The sequence below is a fragment of the Geospiza fortis genome, unplaced genomic scaffold (genome assembly GCF_000277835.1).
Source record: "Geospiza fortis unplaced genomic scaffold, GeoFor_1.0 scaffold195, whole genome shotgun sequence".
NCBI classification, from domain to species: Eukaryota; Metazoa; Chordata; class Aves; order Passeriformes; family Thraupidae; genus Geospiza; species Geospiza fortis.
In genome coordinates, this window is record NW_005054324.1 from 5,792,839 (window position 1) to 5,813,144 (window position 20,306).

The window sequence follows — 20,306 nt, forward strand, 5'->3', positions numbered from 1 at the left end:
AGGTAACACAGTTCTTGTTGAAGTCTTGGATCACCACTGATCCACTTCTTCAAATTAACTTGGCATTCAGTAAAGTATCATTCTCCTCCTGATCCTATCTACCAAATTGCATTTTTGAAAAATGCTTTCTGGTTGAGCATTTGCATGACCCTACTTTTTCCTTTATTGGTACTCCTAAGAAGACTGCCAGGTGGGCCAATGGAGCTTTGTTCTTTGAGCCATCCATGAATATTTTAGAGGAGCAATAAAACTTATTCATAGCACATTGGTTTTGCAATAAAATGATTATTAAAATTGTTAAAATTCTTGATAATTTATTTCAGCTGCTTATTTTTTCTGGCAGGTCCTTAAGAGGAAGGGGAAGAGGGGAAATATGAAACAGAAAATAGCAAGTTAAAATTAATCAAATAATATTCCTTCCAAGTTTACAGTAACAAAGTGTTAGCAGTCATGCTGAAGTATTTCTCTGCACACAAAGCATCGTTCAGTTTCTCCTTATTAGATCATCTTTACGAAGCGTCCACATTATTTGTTCTCTTGAGAGCTCCTGGTATTTGCAGAATTACTTTAAATGTGTTAAATATGAATATTTTGAATTAAGCGCTTTTAAAATAGTCCTTTGAGGGACAGCTGCAAGATCAGCAATTAAAGACAAAATAAGGGTTAGCCATAACCACTCCACTTCCTCTTTGGCTGCTCTCTGTGTTCATTCCCAGAGTGGTTCTTGGCCCCAGTTTTCCATTCAGCCTGAAGTGTAACTGAGATGTGTGTGCACAATGGATGCATGAGGGGGGAAATGAGTTCTCCTGTCTGGTGTAGCTGAGCTTTCAATTCCAAGAGGTGGAGTTGATGCCTTTCTAAGAAAAAAAAAAAAACAAAACAGTTTCTGTGGAAAACAGAACAGATACTTCTTTCATTTCCCCCTTAGAGCTGTGTTTTTCAGAGATAACTTTGCTAGCTGTTTACCTCTACATCCCTATTCCTAGGGAGATAAATGCAGGCAACCACTAACAGGTCCTTCAAAGACAATGATGCTGAGTGGTTTGACTTCAGGTTTGTGGCTCACTCTGCATTTACTGATTGTTGGCAACAGGGACAGCTGAGCCCTGCCAAAGGGACCCGTCAGATAACCCAACAGAGCTGCAGCTCCCGCTTTTGCCAAGAGAAAGGAATATGGCTGTCCACTGAAGATCCTAGCAAGCTTCCTTTCATTTGTTATGCTGAGGTTACAGAGAATAGTGTGTGTGAGATTCAGAAACCCTTTTTTTCTTTCTTTGTTTCCTTAGTCTATGTTTAAAGGCTTGCTTTTAGTGGTTTCTTGTTCATTTTCTTTTTAAGCCTGTCCTTGGAGCCTAACCTTCCAGTGGAGGTAGTATTTAGAGAAAAGGCTACAAATTTTAAACATTTTTTTTCCAGAGGTTCATAGAGAAAGAATTTGCCTATACTGCTTCTTTAGTGGTTCTTGAGGAAAACATTAATCTGAAAGCTATCCTAAGCATGCTATGCAGAGAAATAATTCCTGTGGAAAACACAGAAGTCCAGCATGGTTAACAATTTATAGCAATTAGGATTTAATTTGAACTTAATAAAAGGTATGGTTTTCTGTCCATGTGGTAAGGTTATGCTTGAAGTATTTGACCCATTTTTATAAACTCTGCATTTGTTAACTGTGTATTTCATATACAGTTCTAATTGTAATCTGTTTTGGAAACAAAATTCTGTTATAAAGAAGCACAAATGAGTTTTTCCTATAAAGTGCATATCTAGACTTATTCTAATTTAAACTTCAAATGTTATTTTTAAAACTGACCCCCTATAACTTTTTATTTACCCTGCTGTGTCTTGTTTCAATCTCGCTTCAACCAGCAAGCAATTAAATCAAATATGAGGATGCACACACAGGGTTATATAGACCTAAATGAGCTTTTAAAATGCTTTAAAATTACTTTGAGTGACTTCCCTATATAAAATCTTGTAACCTGAGTGATGTATTAAATTAAAGCTAAATCAAAGGGTAGTGCATGAGAGCAGTCATATGCTCACTCTTGAGGAGTGAAGGGTTTACAAACAGATTTCTCTCGGGGAAGAAAAGCAATTGACACCCAATTAGTTAAAGCATATTCCTAAAGCTCAATGACTCGAGAGCAAATTACGGTTGTCATTGTGGATTTGTGAAGTGTGCTGAACCATGATGCATTCCTTCAGAGGAAACTTGCTTAGACATGAAAGTATAAAAAAAGCAGAGCACATAAGAGTTCTCCGTGCTTCTATAATATCTGAGCTTCAATAAAACAAATTTGTAAAGTAACCATGAAGTCAGCTGGATGCATTTTTATGGATTCCTACTGCTTGTTAAAAACCTGTTGATGACTCACCAAGCTTTGAACTGAAATGCAGTATATCAGTCCCTTCCTCCCTGCAATTGGTGTGCCCTTGGCTCTGTAGCTGTAAGCTGCCACAGAGATGGTCTGTGCCTGAGCAAAGCTATGTGAGAGGAGGGGGTTTGCTGCATGACCAGGAAGAGGTGGGCGTGTTGCTCTCTGTCTCTGAGAAGGGCTTTTCCTCCTTCAAGTGGAAGATCAGTGCTGTATGATAGTGATCAAGGAAGCCCTCATCAGCAAGGGATGTTTTCAAACTTCGTTCCTCTTTCTTCATTTGCATGTCCTTCATGTGAAATAACCCCAAGCCTGGACTTTATTATCAGTCAACCATTTTTGAAAGATTATGCAAGAGGAGGAGAACAGCTGTCATTTACAAATATACATGAGTCTGGGAAATAAGCTTATTACTTTTTTTGACTCATTTAAGAAAAGCCTCTTTTAGTATGGTGAAGCAGTACAGCAGTACATCAGAAAAGGCATCACCTATTCACAGCCTCCCTTAAGGCCTTGATCTAGTATGCTTCAGCAAACAGGTTCCCTCATAGCAATGCCCTAGCCTAATGCACCAACCACATGCTTAGACCTGGCATCCTGTATCTGTGTGCAACACCAAGGGCAGCTGCCAACCCAGGACATGGCGCTGCCTGCCCAGGACATGGCGCTGCCTGCCCAGGGCACAGTGGTGCCAGCCCAGGACATGGTGCTGCCTGCCCAGGGCACAGTGCTGCCTGCAGGCACAGCAGCTGTGGCCCCATGGGCACGAGGGCTGTGGCACGTCTGCAGGCATGGTGAGCGTGGGGTCAGCAGGCAGTGGCACCCAGAGCCAGCTGGAGGCCACATCACGCGGCCTGCTCAGCTTCCATCGTCCTCTTGATTCAGCAGCTTCAGTGTGGTCCTGAATAAGGATGCTTTTCTCAACTGGAAGCAGAAACTACTTAGTGACAAAGTAATTAAATCATGCTGCTCATGAAAAGCCCTTACTGTTAATTTACGGTATTTGTTGGAGCTCCCAGAATACAATCATTGAAACGAAGACTGAATTGAGAACAAAAGGAGGGAACTTGTTGAGAAATTTAAATATAAAACAAATTTTATAATGATTTGAAGTGTGTCTGCTTGATTTAATTGGTTTTAAGGGACCCACTCCAAGGTTCTAGGTACATTAAGAGAAATTGAGCATTTTCTGATTTTCTTTCTTTGCAAGTTTATTGCTTAAGTATAGGTTAACAGTTTTACCACAGTTATTGAGAGCCTTATGAGATAAAGGGAATCTTTATATTCTTTCTGTTTGGTGCAAGTTTTGAAAACCTTGTTCTTTGTCTCCTGTAGCTGACGCAGAATATAGGAAAGGGTAAGGAAAGATGAAGGTAGACTCAGCCATAAAGAAGAGAGAAATCTTAAAATAAGTATGAAACCAGGAAATCCAACAGGAAGCTCTCACAAACTTAATGGCTGCTAACTCTACATTTTGTGATAGGGAATTGAAACTTGTATAAAGTCTCATAAAATACAATAAAGAAAAAAAGTGCATTCACATTATCTGTTACTTATTTCAACATGAATAGTAAAAGATTTTGTTTTATTTTAGAAGATTTGTCTGTCATTGCTCTAATTTTATTATTTTTCAGGTAGTGATATTAAACTTATATTACCTATTAAGCTAAATAATACTGGTATAAATTTTATTTTAATTTTCTCACTTAGTTTGACCATCTTCTCTTCGCAGGAACCTCATCCTTCTCAAATAAGACCTGAAAGTGGTCCACAAGCAGGTGGAACCAGACTTACCATCTCCGGTATAAATCTGGCCACTGGTTCCAAGAAGGATGTTCAAGTTACAGTTGGTAGCCAGCCTTGCAATGTGTACGTAGCCCGAGTAACTAACTATACAGAACTGTGTCCTAAAAAAGCACCAACCTTTTCTGCCCTTTATAAATTAAACAAGTCCTTTGTCTATATCTTTGTGACTCCTCCCATGCAATTGAGCTCTGCATGTAACATTCAGACAGAAACTCACTCAGAGGCTTCAGCGGAAGGAGCAGCTATAAAAACACCTTTAAGTGGGAGAATTTAGGTGTCCAAAGATTTCCCCACTTTTGGCTTTCTCTGCTAGACTGGCTGCTTCAAACCCACCCATGCTTTCACTCAGCATGTCCTCGGTGGTTTTGTATAAAATACTAACTGTCTAGTCTCCCCCATAGTTTGTTCTTCTCCCTTCTTTTTTCTTTTATTAATTGTTGCCCTTGTCTTTTCTCAAAAAAAAAGGAAGAACACTAAGTGTGCTGACATTGCATTGTTCCTATGTTTGTACACTGTTCGTTGTTACATCCTGTATCCCTTTTGTTAAGAAGCTTATGTGATCTAATAGAAATGTTATCTCCTCTCATAACTACTGTACCCAGCAAAAATAGAGCCCTGGTATTTTTGTTCTGGAGTATACAGTAAAAGTATACAAAAATCCATAATTTTTGTAACAGAAGATGTTTCCTCTTCTTTTTGTTCTTCAATCTAGTACTGAATTTGGAGACGAGATCGTCTGCATTACAGGACGTAACAACAAGGTTGAGCCTGTTCCAGTCACAATGAACTATGGGAGCACGAGAATTACTGTCCCACAGCCGTTTACATACAGTGAGAATCCTACTGTCACCAAATTCCTGCCAGTCAACAGCTTCAGCAGGTAATGAAATGTTTGTCGTAACTTTCTTCACAACTGGCTTAAAATATGTGTAATAGGTAATAAAAATATTAAATATAGAATTATTTGGAATAAACTCCTGTACCCTATCGATGCACACATTCAAGAAGGTAGGGCTTGTGGTCTTAAATGCAATTGATGTTTGAAAGTATTCAGTTTACTTCCTAATTTTTATCCCTTTACAAAGGTCAATGTAAAAAGTGTAACATCGTGACCTGACAAACAGAACATTAAAAACAAATTTGGCTGTGACTTCCCTTGGAGATATTAGTACCAGTCTTCTTGAATACTGAGTAATCACTTCTGTAAAATAGGATTTGATTGTAATTTCCTTTTTGTTTTTGGTTGGGTGACTTTGGGACCTGGAATTTTCCTTTGTTAGATCAATAGTGATTTACCCCATGGAATTCAAATGACTTTTTTTTTCTTCTATATCAACTAAAGCCTATTTTTATGTATTGCTTTGAGGTTTACTATCCCTCTAAATCCATGTCACTTCAATGCCTTTAATTCCCACTGGCAACTTGCATTCATTCTTCTTCTTATGTGAATGTATTATTTTTTAAACAATGTGCTGCAAATAAAAGGGAATAGAGAAGCCAGGTCCCTACAGACTTGTGGAAAATGTACTCTCAGCTTTGTCTCTATGTGTATTGTAGGCAGAATGATTTAATAGTAACATCGGAGAAGTAAAGCACACAAAGATTGGCATAAATGTACAGCCAAAAATCCTGGCAAAGCAATTTGTACTTTTTTCAATCATGCTTTTTTAAATAGAGTTTTAAGTTGACATTGATCTTTTAAATTCTTTCGTCATCAATAGCTTTAACAGAAGGTCTTTTTGTAGGACATCTAATTGTCATATAGGCATCACACATAGGGTTTTTTTCAGTGGAAGCAATAGCAGTGCAGGATGAAGCAGTGTATAGCTGTGGTAGTCTGCCCATGACTTGACTTCTTTTTAAATTCTGCCTTGCAGTGGAGGGAGAAATATTACAGTAACTGGAACTGGTTTTGAGCTCATCCAGTCTTTCTCATTGGTGATATATGCAGAGCGTCCAGAAGCAGGGAGGATGAATCAAAAAAAGGTAATTTTCTTTCTTTTTCCCCAAAGCCATAACACTGCACGTACAACATATAATCTGTTCAAAAACTGCATATAAACTTTCCCACTGGACTCCACTGGGCTTGGACTGAAATAAGGTTTGAACATATTTCTGAGTCTGTTCAGGGTGTTCCTGTGGAAAGTCTCGACTTTCCTACCGTCTTGCCTTACATTCATTTGTACTTTGCAATATTCTGCTTTAAAATTCATTTCATTCAATATAGATAAGGATAAAAGATGTATTTCAGAATTTGGAAGTGTTTGTTTTTCCTTTATCTTTCTCCTTCTTCTCCCCATGCAGCCATTAGCAATTTGCCTGAAGCAGGATCTAAATCTAGCCAATGCAGACTACTCAGCTTTGCACAGTGTCTTTTCTTTCCTGACATCTCAATGAACCAAGTCTTCTTTTCGTTTTGGTGGTTTTTTTTTTTTTTTTTTTTTTGCTTCATGCATATTCCACCTGCAACAGGTCACAAAAAGTCGTGGGAAATAGCATTTAAAAAAACTCCTTCTTGCATTTTCTGTTAAGAGGAACTGACATGACCAATAGTATCAATTTCCTCCTCTTCTAGTGAAGATCACAATTTATTTGATTTAGACCTAAAAGTGATCTTCTAGTAAGAACATTATAAGACTCTTGCTAAGGCTGGCTCTTCAGTGTAAGACTGTCTTGTGATCCATAAAGAGTTTGTAATGAGCATGTTTTGTATTATATGCATGACTCAACTTTCAGAGTATGCCAAAGCCAGCTGGATTGGGGTACATTAGAACCCTATCCCTAAAGATTTTTAAAAGGAAAACTGACTACATTTTTTAGGCCATAAACTTCAAAAGGTGGTTATCTTGATAATCTTGACTCCCAGGACAATCTAAAATTCTATTTAGCATTCTTGACAGTGTTCATCCACATTTCTTACACCTCCTCTTATGTATACTCAGCCTGTTAGCTTAAGTCAGCACTACCTATAGCACACATTCTTCGTTAAGACTTTGCAGACTACTCAGCTTTTCTAATCTTTTTGTTTGCTGTCACTTACATGGCAATATCAAAAATGTTGGGGAGAAGCTATCTAGTTGCATTGAGTTATGAAGTGAGAAACAGAGTTGGTGATAGAATAAATATTGAGGGTTCCTATTAGTGTTGTTGCCTGTGGTCGATGTTACTGAATGACTGTGTCAGGGTAAAAACATTTGTTGAATTGGGGATGGAGAATGGGTGAACTGAGTTGTTACCTTGAGTAGTTAAGTAACAACTGGTGAATTTTATTCCAAAATTTCACTTAATGATTGTATTGAAATCCAGTGAGGTATTATATGGTGTAAGCAGAAAATAATTGACCCAAGCTACTCAAAGGTACAGAAGATGATCAGAATTAAGAGTGACATGTTAACTTCCTAATCTGAGAGGAATTTGATGGTATCAGTCCAGTGGTAAAGAGCCATACAAATTGGAGGCAATGGAAACTGACCCATAGCCCAATCTTCTTCTGCAGGCAACTGCTGGAATATAGTGAATCAATTATTTATTACCATCAAAAAATTTATTCATTTTTCTTTTTCAAAAATACTTTATACTGTGGTATTTCTGCTGTATGGAGAGAATATAAATTCAGTGGTTTTATTTCTATGGTCTAAAGTTTTCAACAGTTATGTACAGAAAGGAATCGGACTCTAAAATGGGCATGTTCTTCTTGTTTTGTTTCTTACAGTTTTATGGAAAGGTTGTTACAAGACTTAATGAAACCACAGTGATTTTTTCTTCCCCACCAATACTGGAAGACCCAGAAAACTATAACATAACCACTGTTATTCTAATGGATCATTATAAATTGGTTGTAAAAAATGAGAGCCACTCCTTTGCCTATGTTGCAGACCCAACTTTTGAAAACTTCACAGATGGCATCAAAAAACAAGTCAACAAACTTATTAATGCAAAGGTAAACTTGTCAAAAGTTGGTGCTTGCTCATTTTGTCCTTGAAGCATGTATGGAATTTTTCCTTCCTTTCTCAAAGCCTTAATAAATGTTTGGTGCCATACCCCAAATTCTTGGTAGAGTCCCTTACCTCTGCTAGATGATGAACATTTGGCAGCTCCCCTTTCCTCCCCACACCCTTTCTCAGAAAGAGTTCCTATCTTTTTTAGCTGTACTTTGGGTTTGCCGAGGATGCCCCCTCCTGCTGAGTCTGGCATTTGCATTTGGAAATGCCCTCCCCAACAGACCTCCCAGGAACTGGAAGGGACATCTCGTCTCACACCAGGAAGGAAGGGAGGGAAAACACATAATTCCCAATCACTCTTCTGTAATGTAGGCTGCAGTGCAAATCATATCTGCTGCTGAAAGTGATCCAAATGGAAAGTTGCAGTTCAGGATTTCTTGTCCCCCAAGACTTTGTGATGATAACTCAGCCTTTTATTTTCTGTCTAGGGCAGTAACCTGAACAAAGCCATGACAATTGATGAGGCCCAAGCTTTTGTGGGTGATGAGCCTTGCAATATCAAAACTCTGACTGAAACGGACTTATATTGTGAGCCACCAGAAGTACAGCCTCAGCCAAAGAAACGGCAGAAAAGAGATACCATCAATAACCTTCCCGAATTCATTGTACGTTACCTTTGCTTTGGAATTTAGTTTCATGTATCAATAACACTGTCACAGTGCCTCTTGGCTGAAGTAATTTGTTCTCCAAAGTTGTTGTAGTACTGTGAAGAAACTCTTTGCAGTTCTTTCTTCCTCCAGCTTCTGCCTACTGCATAAAAGATGTCACACGTAAAGAGCAGTCTCAAGGCTGCCAAATACCTTCATTATATAGAAATGTAGAACTATAGCCAGACAGACTGGGGATTTTTCTTCCTCAGCTGAGCAAAATTAAATTACTTGATGGAATAAAGTGCTAGTGACCCAAAGTCAGTTTAAAATATTCCAAAGTATTTCCTTTGTTTGGAAGTTTGAGCTAGAAATTCACTTGTGAAAATTACTTAGAATTTAGAGTGCAACTGAGAAGTGGACCACCTTACATTTGCACTTGTTGAGATGTCTGTTTTTATACAATTAGGTAAAATTTGGACTCCGGGAATGGATCCTTGGAAGGGTGGAATATGATAACCGTGTGACTGATATCCCACTGAATCTAATTTTGCCACTGGTACTTATTCCTATGATTGTAATCATCGGCATTTCTATCATCTGCTACAGGTAAATTCTTCTAATTAGGTGCTTTTGTTTTCCTAAAGCTTTCAAGGTGCTACCTGATTGTTTTCAGCTCAGTCTACAGAAACTATCTTCATCTTTTTTATGAGCTGCAGAGTTTAGAAAATGAGTTACAGCTGGAAATATGTATGAGCACCAATTTATTCCTCTCACGCATGCCAAATTCCTTGGTGTCAGTCAGCCCAGTCCCTCCTTTATACATAAACACAATTGATTCCAGGCTTCCCAAGTAAACAACTGCAGACTGAGTTGCACACATACCCTTTTGAAATGGCAGCTAAAATGGCACTTGTGGAGGAGATAACTTATGGATAACTTATTCTGTATAAATACCCATGAACATTTATGCTGCCTCAGTCAGCACTGTAGGTTTGAACTGGATGGTTTTGACTAAGGGGTCATTTTCATTTTTCCAGCTAAATTACCGACACACAAACTTCATGATTAATGTCAGAATTCATGCTTCATAAAGGGCCAGAACATATGTCTGTATTTCACTACTTAGTCCAATTTTAAGGTTAGTAATGAGGGCCTCATACTGCCCCTCAGGAAGGGGTGGATTTCACTCTTAGGGTACATATCAATACAGCTGAAGCATGTGCTGTACAGCTCTTGTGAGCCTCCATCAAACCTTCTGAGTTTGAATCCAGACACTGTCCTGGGTGGCTTAGAGCCAGTACAGGACATGTTGCAAGCAATCCTTGCTCAAACTGACTTCCTGTACTTGATATATGATTGAAAGCATTTGTAGCTACTTCTTACTGGATTTTAAATTACTGGCCCAAGTCTGCTTTGAAGCAACCAGCCCATGATAGTGCCAAGTCGCTTTACATGGAATGAAGATTTTGGCCACTGTTGCTGTTTTTCTCCTCCTTTCTCTTTCTGCTGTATTTAAAAAAATCAAAACCATGAAAATTTCTTCCATTCCTTGGGCTTCCCTCTCAGAGTTATTGCAAATTATTTACTTTTGCATTTTGTAACTATTTTTTAATCTTACTTCTGTTCCATAAAGACGCAAGAGCCAACAAGCAGAACGAGAGTATGAAAAAATTAAATCACAGCTTGAAGGCCTGGAGGAGAGTGTCAGAGACCGGTGCAAGAAGGAGTTCACAGGTATTACAGATATTTTCACTGCTGTGAGTTCTCTTCAGCAATCAAGACATGCTGGAGGAATGGTGCTAGCTCACTAAAACTCTCTTCTGGGAAGAAATAATCAATACATCTTAGTGGTCTTCATTACTGGCATTGACATAGAGCAGGTATTTTGCTATTATGTATGAGAGAAGTAAATAAAATAAAATAGGTAGCTGAGGTTATTAAAAGAAATCGATTATTTTAGTCTAAAGGAAGAACAGAGTTAGAAATTGGGAGTAGAAACTAGCTGAGATTTGGGTTACTTATAGTTATTAATATGATTGGCCATTAACACAAAGATAAGAATGTCTTATTGTGACTAACAGTGCACTTAATATTTAGCACAATGACTGTGTGTGCAATGTATGCACATTAAAAACTGTTTTCAGAGCTGCAAAATTTATTTGCAGCCATCAGCATACAAAGGGATAATTTGGTAAGCTCACAGGAAAAAAATAGCATTTTACCCTGTTCACCATGGGAAAATCTTAAGCTTGATTAGAGGAGCTAGCTAATTGTTCTGTGTAAATGTAGAGGCATCATCCCAGGGAAGGCAGCAGGATGTGTGAAGGCTCAGCATTTTACATGTTGGACTACTCATCACAAAGCTTAAATTAGGCATCTGAGTGCGAACTTTGCAAATATTGGCCTAAATTATTACCATGAAATGTCACCTCATTATCTGAATTATACTTGCTGTTGGGTCATGTTGAAATAATCTCTATTAAAAAAATACCCACATGCTTTATTGCTACAGAGAAAACACTATTTCATATTGACAGTGGCTAAAAAGCAAGATTGAATAAAACAGCAATTTCAGGTTAGAGTTTGACATTAGTTTAAGAAGTTCAGAATATCTCAAAGATTTCAGCCATGCTGGAAGCCTCCCTCAGTCTTGTTTTTTCTGGTATTTCTGGGACAGGATGTTCTTTACTTGTACAAGCTTGCTTTCTCTGGAAAACCAACTCTTTCCAGGTTCTGGACACAAACTAGAAGCAAATGTGTGAGTCAATCCCAAATGGGCTTCATTTCAAACTGCATTTTGAACTTTGAGAGGATCTATCAAGGTTCTCCCTCCCTCTCTTCCCTCTCCCCAGGCACTTCATACCCATTTCTGAAAGGAGAAGATACCTTTCTCTTGCTGAGGCAAGAGTAGAGAGTTACACATTCCGACAACCTGTTGGGTTGAAAGTTTCCTCTCTGCTCCACGAAGCACAAGCACTGGCAGAGTAGAATGCACATCCAAGGAGTAATCCAATTCCTAAACTACATCCACTTAACTTACAGTTAAATGAAACACTGAAGTCAAAACACATTCTGGTTCCATACTGTGAAACTGTAATGTCAACAGCACAAAGTGCAAACTCTAAAATACACGAGAACAAAGATAGCCAAGGAAGGGGACAGCAGGAAGGAAGTTCTAATACCACACAGAGGGAAACAATAAGATTCTTTGTCCCTCATCTTTGATGAATGCTATAAAATAAAGGCAAATGAATGAGCAATAATACTCCCAAGACAATAGGTCGCTATATTAATTAACATGGTGTTCCAATCAATCAGCAATACTGGGTAATTGGAAAGCCTTCAGCTAGAGTAGCTGGTCCAAAGGATGATTCTCTAATTTTTGACCCTTTTAAAAACTTCAGGCTTTTGAGTCCCACAGAAATATTTCCATCCATTTCAGTGAACCATTTAACCTTCTTCCCTTCTGCCATCCCCTTCCTTTTTATTAAATTAGCTTGCTTTACACTTTAAACTTCTCTTTCCTGGATTTCTGTGTTTTTAAAATAACTTTCTGTACTAACTAGACTCAGAGGGTATAGAATATGAATTGGGAAAAAAAGAAAACTGAAACTAAAACAAGACAAAAATATTGCGATCTCTTTTTCTTGTTCTGTACTATAAACCTACATTCATCTATATGAGCTCACTCAGATGCCAAAAAGGCCTTTTTACAGATAGGCAACAACAAGGAAACCATCATTGCTAAAGGCAGTTGTCCTCATGTCACCAAAGGATTAGCTGTGGTTATAGTTAATAGGATGATTGTTAAAAATAGCAAGAGAAAATGTGAGATGAAATAAGTTTTTGCTGCTGGCACTCAAAGACATTGTATTGCCTAAAAAACCTGCAGAATTTTTTAACTGAACCATTAAACTGCATTGCATATTGCAGATCTAATGATAGAGATGGAGGATCAGACAAATGATATCAACGAAGCTGGAATTCCAGTACTAGACTACAAAACGTACACAGACAGAGTCTTCTTCTTGCCCTCCAAAGATGGAGAGAAGGATGTGATGATCACAGGAAAGCTGGATATTCCTGAGGCCAGGCGCCAGACCGTGGAGCAGGCTTTGTACCAGTTCTCCAACCTCCTCAACAGCAAATCATTTCTCATTAACGTGAGTACTGATCTAGATGCACCTTGTCCTTAGCTAGGCATACCTGTGTGTATGTGTGCAAGACAGCAGGTTTGCAAGCACAACTGAACAAATGAATAAAAATAAGTGATTTTCATATGGTTCTGACATCACAGTAACCACTGCAGATATGTGGCATCACAGCCAGTTTCATGTTGGATCTCACATTTCTGTGCCAGGTCATGTAATATGGAGTATTGAACATTGCAGTGGCTGTAAAAAGCAGGTATTTCCCAATCTGGCATAAAAACTGGTGTTACAAATTTGGTTTAGCCTTTTAAGAAATGTGATCAGAGAGTGCTGATTCCATCCTGGCTCCTCACAGGAGTCGCTTGTGGACAGCCATCTACCAGAATCTCGGCCCCAATGAAGGTAGAGGCTCCTCAAGTGGCCTATTCAACAAGACTGATGAGTGCTCACAGCTGCTCTGAAGAGACTTATAATTGCTCACTCTCAAAAACTGAAGCTCATTGTCAGACACCTAAATATAGATTTAGGCTTCTAGCTTTTTCTCTTTTTTGTTTTTAATGAGAATCTAGTGCTGAGCTAGTTAATGGTAGAATTAGAGTTCATGGCAGATGAGAGCACATTTACAGGTGTACTTACATTAGTGTCTTTGTAATTTGATGTGAAAGGACTGGGAATTTGGGGGAGAGGGGAGTTGATTTTCACTTTTTAAATTGTCACAGAACGCTGTTTTACATTTAATTAAAACATCCTTTTTAGATAAGCTTTTAGAGAAGTATTTAAGCATTCCTTAGGTCAGTCCAGTACATTGTATATCTAAAATCAAAGTTTAGGCAATATTTTCATATAAGTTCTTTCAAACTTCTGGAAACTTTTTGATTCAGCGCTTAGGAGATTTAATATTAAAATAATATTGCTTGTCTTAGTGCAGACAAGTGTTGAGGTTCTTAAGAAACCTGTAATCTGACTTCATTTTACCTTTGTTTTCTTTTTCAGTTTATTCACACGCTGGAAAACCAAAGGGAGTTCTCTGCTCGAGCTAAAGTGTATTTTGCATCTTTACTGACTGTTGCTTTACATGGAAAACTAGAATACTACACTGACATCATGAGGACGCTGTTCTTAGAACTGATGGAGCAGTATGTTGTGGCCAAAAACCCAAAGCTGATGCTAAGAAGGTTTGAATGATTGTCATATTTTCTGTATGTCTCTGGCTTTCTGTAAAGGTGTTGCTTTTGCAGTGTGACTGTGGTGAAATGCCGGCTATCTGTAAAATCAGAAATAACTTGTCCCAAGCATATTGGCAAGACAAGCCCACCAGGAGCAGCTGTGGAAGGCACCAGCAGGATGCTGGACAGGACTGCTTATTCAAATACTGCAGTGTAGAAGCACCTACCTTACTTTGAAATACCACATTGAACATTTAATTTACTTTTTAGACTTACTTTATTCCAAATGATGTAGCATTTATACCACACATCACCTCCATAATGAGCACACATAATCAGCTGCATTGTGCATTCAGTGAGGGCTTGCTCTAGTGTTTTAACCCAGCTGTTACTCCCAATAAATGTCAATACATCTCGCTCTGTGTATGTTGTAGTTTTGTAATCTGTAGGTTGTTTCCCAGTAACTGCACAACTGGGTTAAGTTTTCAGCTCTCATAGTGCAGACCCAATTTAAGATTTTGAATAAAGAATGTGTGCTTTTCAGCAGTGAGATGAAGGCACCTACTCAGGACTGATGAGCAATACAAAGCACTTATCCTAAAGCAAGTATACGCTTTCAAGACTCTATAGGGAAATCATTGCATTAGGAGACTGAATGCAGTTAAGCATGTAAAAATATTATATTTCAAGCAAGCAGTGGTTTTTTTTTTTTTAACCTTGTCATTAAGTGCCCTTACTATATTCAGGATTGGTTTGGTTTGTTTTTTTCAGATCTGAAACAGTTGTTGAGAGAATGTTATCTAACTGGATGTCTATTTGTTTATATCAGTACCTCAAGGTAAGAGTTGAAGTCTGTTGCCTGTGGGATTTTTTTAAATCAGTAATACTTAACAAAGCTGCATTTGAGTGTGTCTTTTTTGATTTTATTTTATTTCCTTTCCTTTACATAGGACAATGCTGGGGAGCCTCTTTATAAATTGTTCAAGGCTATCAAACACCAGGTAGAAAAAGGCCCAGTGGATGCTGTGCTGAAGAAAGCAAAGTATACACTGAATGACACAGGCTTACTGGGAGATGATGTGGAGTACACACAGTTGGTAAGGAAAGCATGATTAATAGATTATAAAATCATTTTTTATTTAAAAATTAATTCCTATAGTGTTAAGTCTGTACACAGTTTTCTAGACTACTATGAGCTGCATAAAAACTCTGGTCATGGGCAGGATTGTCAGTAGTTTGACCAAAACAAGTCTCCAAGCAGGAAAACAAAATTATAAAGTATCTTCTAAAGTAAAATTCAAATCCTGTCAGTGCAGAATCCATTTCACTAAATCCCTTTCATAATTTTCAGTCGGTGTGAAAAGTGGTCAGAATGTTTGGCTTCTCCCCTTTCCCCATCTAAATTCATTGGCAATTGATTTTTGCAGAATTCTTGCACTGCCATTATGCCTGAACTTCAGGTTTTCTCCCTTGTGATTGCTGCTGATCAGCATACTGAACAGCATTTTAGAGATCATTTTATTAGTATACCAGATTGTGCTCCTCTGCAGTCCTGTGAGATGGCTCCACAATCTCCAGAGCACTTTATGAATCTCTTTCTACTTTTTTTTTTGTGTGAGTCAAGATCTCCTGAACATGGGCAGCCCAACTGGCATTGAAAGTTGTTTATTTCCTCTCAGGGAAATAATTCCCTACAGTGCCTCTATAGCCAGTTCTGGAGACTTGTGTTAGTTGCTTCAAGTGGGAAGAAATGGATATTCCTGGCAAGGGAACTCCCCTCTGAACTCAACCTTCCCCTGTATCTGATCACCAGTGCCATGGTCTAGCTCTTTTCTATTATGAATTCTACTTTAACTTGATTCTGTTCACTGTCAGAAATTTCAACCACTTTTCAAACATACTCCAGTACACAGATTCACTGTCCTTTTGGAAAAACTCAAGCAGCCCACTTCTTAGCTCTTCAGGGAGTGTAAAATCTAGTTTTACACTTTCTGACAGTGTTGCTCGTTTTCTTCAGGGTTCTTCTTGTAGTGAACTTCAAAGATCCACAGGCTGTCCTTCAGAGACCAATTCATGATTTTTTTCCCTTTCTAACTTCTTTTTTATTGACATGTTAGGAGTCATTTGTAGTTGTGTTCAACTGAGAAAGATGCAGTGACATATATGCAGCATGGAAAAGAAATTTAATAAAAAGCTTTATTAAGTCCTTTGGGGGAAAAAAAATCACAATTTTATGTATTCTGAAAGGATGCTGATGGGAGAACAGTTCTGTAGGACTTGCACTCATGGAGTCACCAGACTGTGACCTTAGAGAGTAGCTGGATGAAGTATGTGTTGAGCAAGAAGAAATTTAAAGTTCAACTGATTAGTTTGATTAGTTGAACTAATTGTTCAACTAATGGGGATTAGTTCAACTAGTTGGGGATTAGTTTAGGTACCATCTTTATAAGTGCCACCCATAGAAAACACACTGACTGGCAGTGCTGGCTATAATTTCTGTTGTGTATGGAAAACAAAATTTATTTGCACTGTACATCATGTAAGTCTTAATGACAATAATTCTTTATTTGGTCTGTTTCTTTTAATTTAAAAAAAGAACCTGCAATTAAGCTATATGACTCAGTGTGAAGCAGAAAATTCATGAATGCAATCAGATGTGGACACAACACATATATTAGCTAAATATTAAACATTATAACATTGTACAGTAGCAGTATTTGGTCCAGACTTACAGATTTCCCATCAAACAAATATTTTCTGTATGTGCATGAGTGGAAGTTGATGAGATGTATGTATATGTGCATATACATAGGATAAAAGATTATAGAGGGGGTACTATTACCATTAGTTTTTGGGACCTTTGGCATGATCATGATGATGATGATGTGGTAACTCTGAACAGTTAGGGAGCATTTGTGCACCAGTGTAGGTTAAAGCATGAGTTAATTCCTTCACTTCTGCCTGAAAGTGAGACAAGGTGGGTTAGTGCAGCATAGAGCAGTTGTCTGCTCTCTAATTGTTCTTATTTAAAAGATGAATCTGTTTTGCATCACTGGTTACACTGACATGCTGCATACTGAACCAGCAGCAAAATCATGTCTAATTACCATAAAGCTAATAGGAAAAGGAAGGTGAAATCTCATGATTAGTTTGAGCATTCTGTCAAGGGACAGTGCAATCATGTTTAATTTGACTGCCGTATGGCATAGCTTTTCTTCACTTTTTCAAAATTCCAGCCATGCAAGTTTATTTCTGAGGTCTGGTGTGATAAATTCAGGCATTGTGGTTGGCAGGACTGTATGTGTCTGAGAGCTGCAGTGCTTCACATGTGCCTGGCCTCCTAAGTTACCTGACTGGCAAAAGATCCACAAGGGCTCTAAGCTGTAATACTGATTCAGATTCAGCTAGTGAAAGAAAGAGGCTTTTTATCGTATCTGGGTTTTAAATTTTTTTTTCTGTCTGGGGAGGTATTCTGGCCATGGTTTTTCTATTTGTTTTTTGTCTATATTGAAACTGACACTTACATAGCAAAGCTTCTTTCAAAAAAATCACTCTAGATTTAGCAAATTACAGGCTTTCAAGAAATTCTCTTTAACATTAAGAAAATCATGACAATACTATCAGAAAACAGTAATATTTAAAATGCTGGAACTAGCATAAGCTACTTAGGTGTATTCCCTGCAGCTATTAGAGTTATTAGGACAATAGTAGGCAGTAAATGAGGTATTCAAACACACAAGATGATAGAAATTACATTTATATATACATACATATGTGTATGTGTGTGTGTGTTTAATGAATAGCTGGTAACAGGAAGTGAAATTCAGAGAGCTGAACTACTCACTGCTTGTCAGTTGAGCCATGTTAAATTACCATATGTACAGAAGTAGTCTGCTCATCTTTAAAGCCACTGCCATGAAGAAAGCATAAAGGAAGGCAAAAGCACATAATATTTGAGGAGTTCAACAAAGTACAGTTCAAATTATTATTGGGAACTCATGAAATTTGGGCACTGCAATACTTGGCCTCTTTATGTTTAGGATTATCGGATTAAATGTGAAGCAAGTAATGAGTCAGTGGTCCAACTGCTTTGTTCTTGGATGTTTCTCTTTAATAAACTCCCAAGACTTAATAATATTAGCATATTAGACATGACTAAATCTCCTCTGTATCTTTTCTGTCTTCTCTTAGTGGGAGAAATTAACTGGAATTTATGATAGCTGGTTGGCTGCATAACAGCAAAAGATCCTTCAAATAATCTATACTCCCATTTCAAATATGTGTTGCTGTGCAATAATCATTGCATGGTGAATTTCATATACTGTTTGCATTGAAATCACCCAGAGGAACAGACTCAGAGGTAATTCAGCACTGATTTGCCTTAATAACCCTGTACATTCTTTTCTTCACAGACAGTTAATGTATATGTGCAGGAGGGAGGAAATGATTCCATACCTGTGAAAGTGCTCAACTGTGACACCATATCACAAGTGAAGGAAAAGATAATAGACCAAGTCTATCGAAACCTGCCGTGTTCTCAGTGGCCAAAAGCTGACAGTGTAGTTCTTGGTATGTAGTTACTTGTGATACTATATTGAACAGCTGAGATCTGTTGTGTGACTTTCTATTTTCTGAAAACATGTCTATAAGAGGATTTCATTGCTTGGTTATAGTTTGGTTTGTTGTTTTTGGTTGTTTTTTGGTTTTTTTCAAAGCTGAATTCTTGTTCAGCTGAATGCAAAAATACAGCATTTTGCAGCAATCTGAATATGCTTTAAAAATTAATGTTTTCTTATGAGTTAGGTTTTTTTGACTCTTAAAGTTTTGGTATACTGTCATCAGCATTGCAAGAGCCTGTTAATGATTATTGGCACAAATGAATTCATGTCTGACAGAGTCAGTATCTCAGGTACTAATTAATGTGATAATGACAGCATGGATAATTAACTGATGGAGAAGTAATGATGCAATTTCAGAAACTGGTACTGATTTTTAGTTGCCTTAATGATGGTTATTCAAAAGAATTATAACTTACAGGAACTGCACTTTTAGGAGATGATGTACCACTTAGTCTCTGAAATCATCCTTCTTGAAGGCTTTTAAAATAGCTGTTCTCTTCTTGACAAAAAAAAAAGGAAATGTTGTTCCTTAAAATGCCTAATAGACTTAGAATTAAAGCTCCAATTGATATTTTTTTCAATATTTTCGTTACTGCATTAATCTGAAAGTAGAAGATGGAATTCTTGCACTTCAGAAAATTCTAGTAAATCCCCTAAAATGTTTTTTCTATTCCATGAAATCCTACTTTGTTTTGGACTGATAGCAGATCTAACTATATATATTTATTGAATTCTGTGAGAAGGAATTTAAGTTTTTATGGGTGATAGTCAGAAGCTCTATACGTGGTTAGGAGTAGGTCATGCAAACTTCTGTAATAAAGGCCAAATGATTAAGCAATAGAAACACACGTTGGAGTATGTGCTACATTGCTTCTTCTGATGTTCCACAATGTGACAGTGGGTCTGTAAAACTTCCTTGGAGTAGTTTTTGTTTTCTTGTTTTGGGGGTTTCTTGTATTGTTTTTTTTTAAATTGTTTTTTCTCACTTTACTTGCCCCTTAGAATGGCGTCCTGGTTCTACTGCACAGATCCTCTCAGACTTGGATTTAACATCCCAAAGAGATGGCAGATGGAAACGTATCAACACACTAATGCATTACAATGTAAGGTGTTTTGAAAATATTGTTCACGCCTGTTTCCTGTTTTCTTGTAATAAATAAAATTTTATTTGTTTATAGAGAAATTTCAGTGGTACATACGGGTTGCCCAGAGAAGATGATAAAGAATCAAAACAAAAATACGTGTCTGGGTCTAGTCAGTAAAAGGTTGGGACTATGAAAGGCTGGGTCTAGACATTCTGCCTAAGCATTTTATATAAAAACACAAAACCTAAATGCCAGTACTTTGGTTTCCTCAACATTGAAGTATCCAAATCCAAATTCCATTTTGAACATTCAACTTCTGGCTGGGCTTCGTATTCGTCTTCTCTTTTCTCCACCACTTCCTACCCCTGAGAATTGTCTTTATCCTTGCTGGCTACTAAATAGATTTTGAGTTCTAGTTTGTTCAAAAGCCCAATCAGGAGAGCAGATGTTGATTTTGTTGTACTGTCTGGTTTAGGTTTCATACTGTGCACTCTACCACGCACTTATCTTTCC

The 20,306-nt window shown here is 37.7% G+C and overlaps 1 protein-coding gene across 3 annotated transcripts in view; it reads left to right on the forward strand.

Moving 5' to 3' along the window:
• The window catches only part of PLXNB2 (plexin B2), a 251,506-nt gene that overhangs the window by 214,054 nt on the left and 17,146 nt on the right, over positions 1-20,306 (forward strand). For all 3 annotated transcript variants that reach the window (XM_031056904.1, XM_005420917.2, XM_031056903.1), the window contains 13 exons: positions 4,108-4,244; positions 4,894-5,061; positions 6,059-6,167; positions 7,894-8,121; positions 8,611-8,787; positions 9,239-9,378; positions 10,406-10,506; positions 12,706-12,935; positions 13,917-14,098; positions 14,861-14,927; positions 15,040-15,186; positions 18,502-18,658; positions 19,711-19,811. In XM_031056904.1, the coding sequence (XP_030912764.1) occupies positions 4,108-4,244; positions 4,894-5,061; positions 6,059-6,167; positions 7,894-8,121; positions 8,611-8,787; positions 9,239-9,378; positions 10,406-10,506; positions 12,706-12,935; positions 13,917-14,098; positions 14,861-14,927; positions 15,040-15,186; positions 18,502-18,658; positions 19,711-19,811 (1,944 nt within the window). The remainder of the gene's footprint in view (positions 1-4,107; positions 4,245-4,893; positions 5,062-6,058; positions 6,168-7,893; positions 8,122-8,610; positions 8,788-9,238; positions 9,379-10,405; positions 10,507-12,705; positions 12,936-13,916; positions 14,099-14,860; positions 14,928-15,039; positions 15,187-18,501; positions 18,659-19,710; positions 19,812-20,306) is intronic.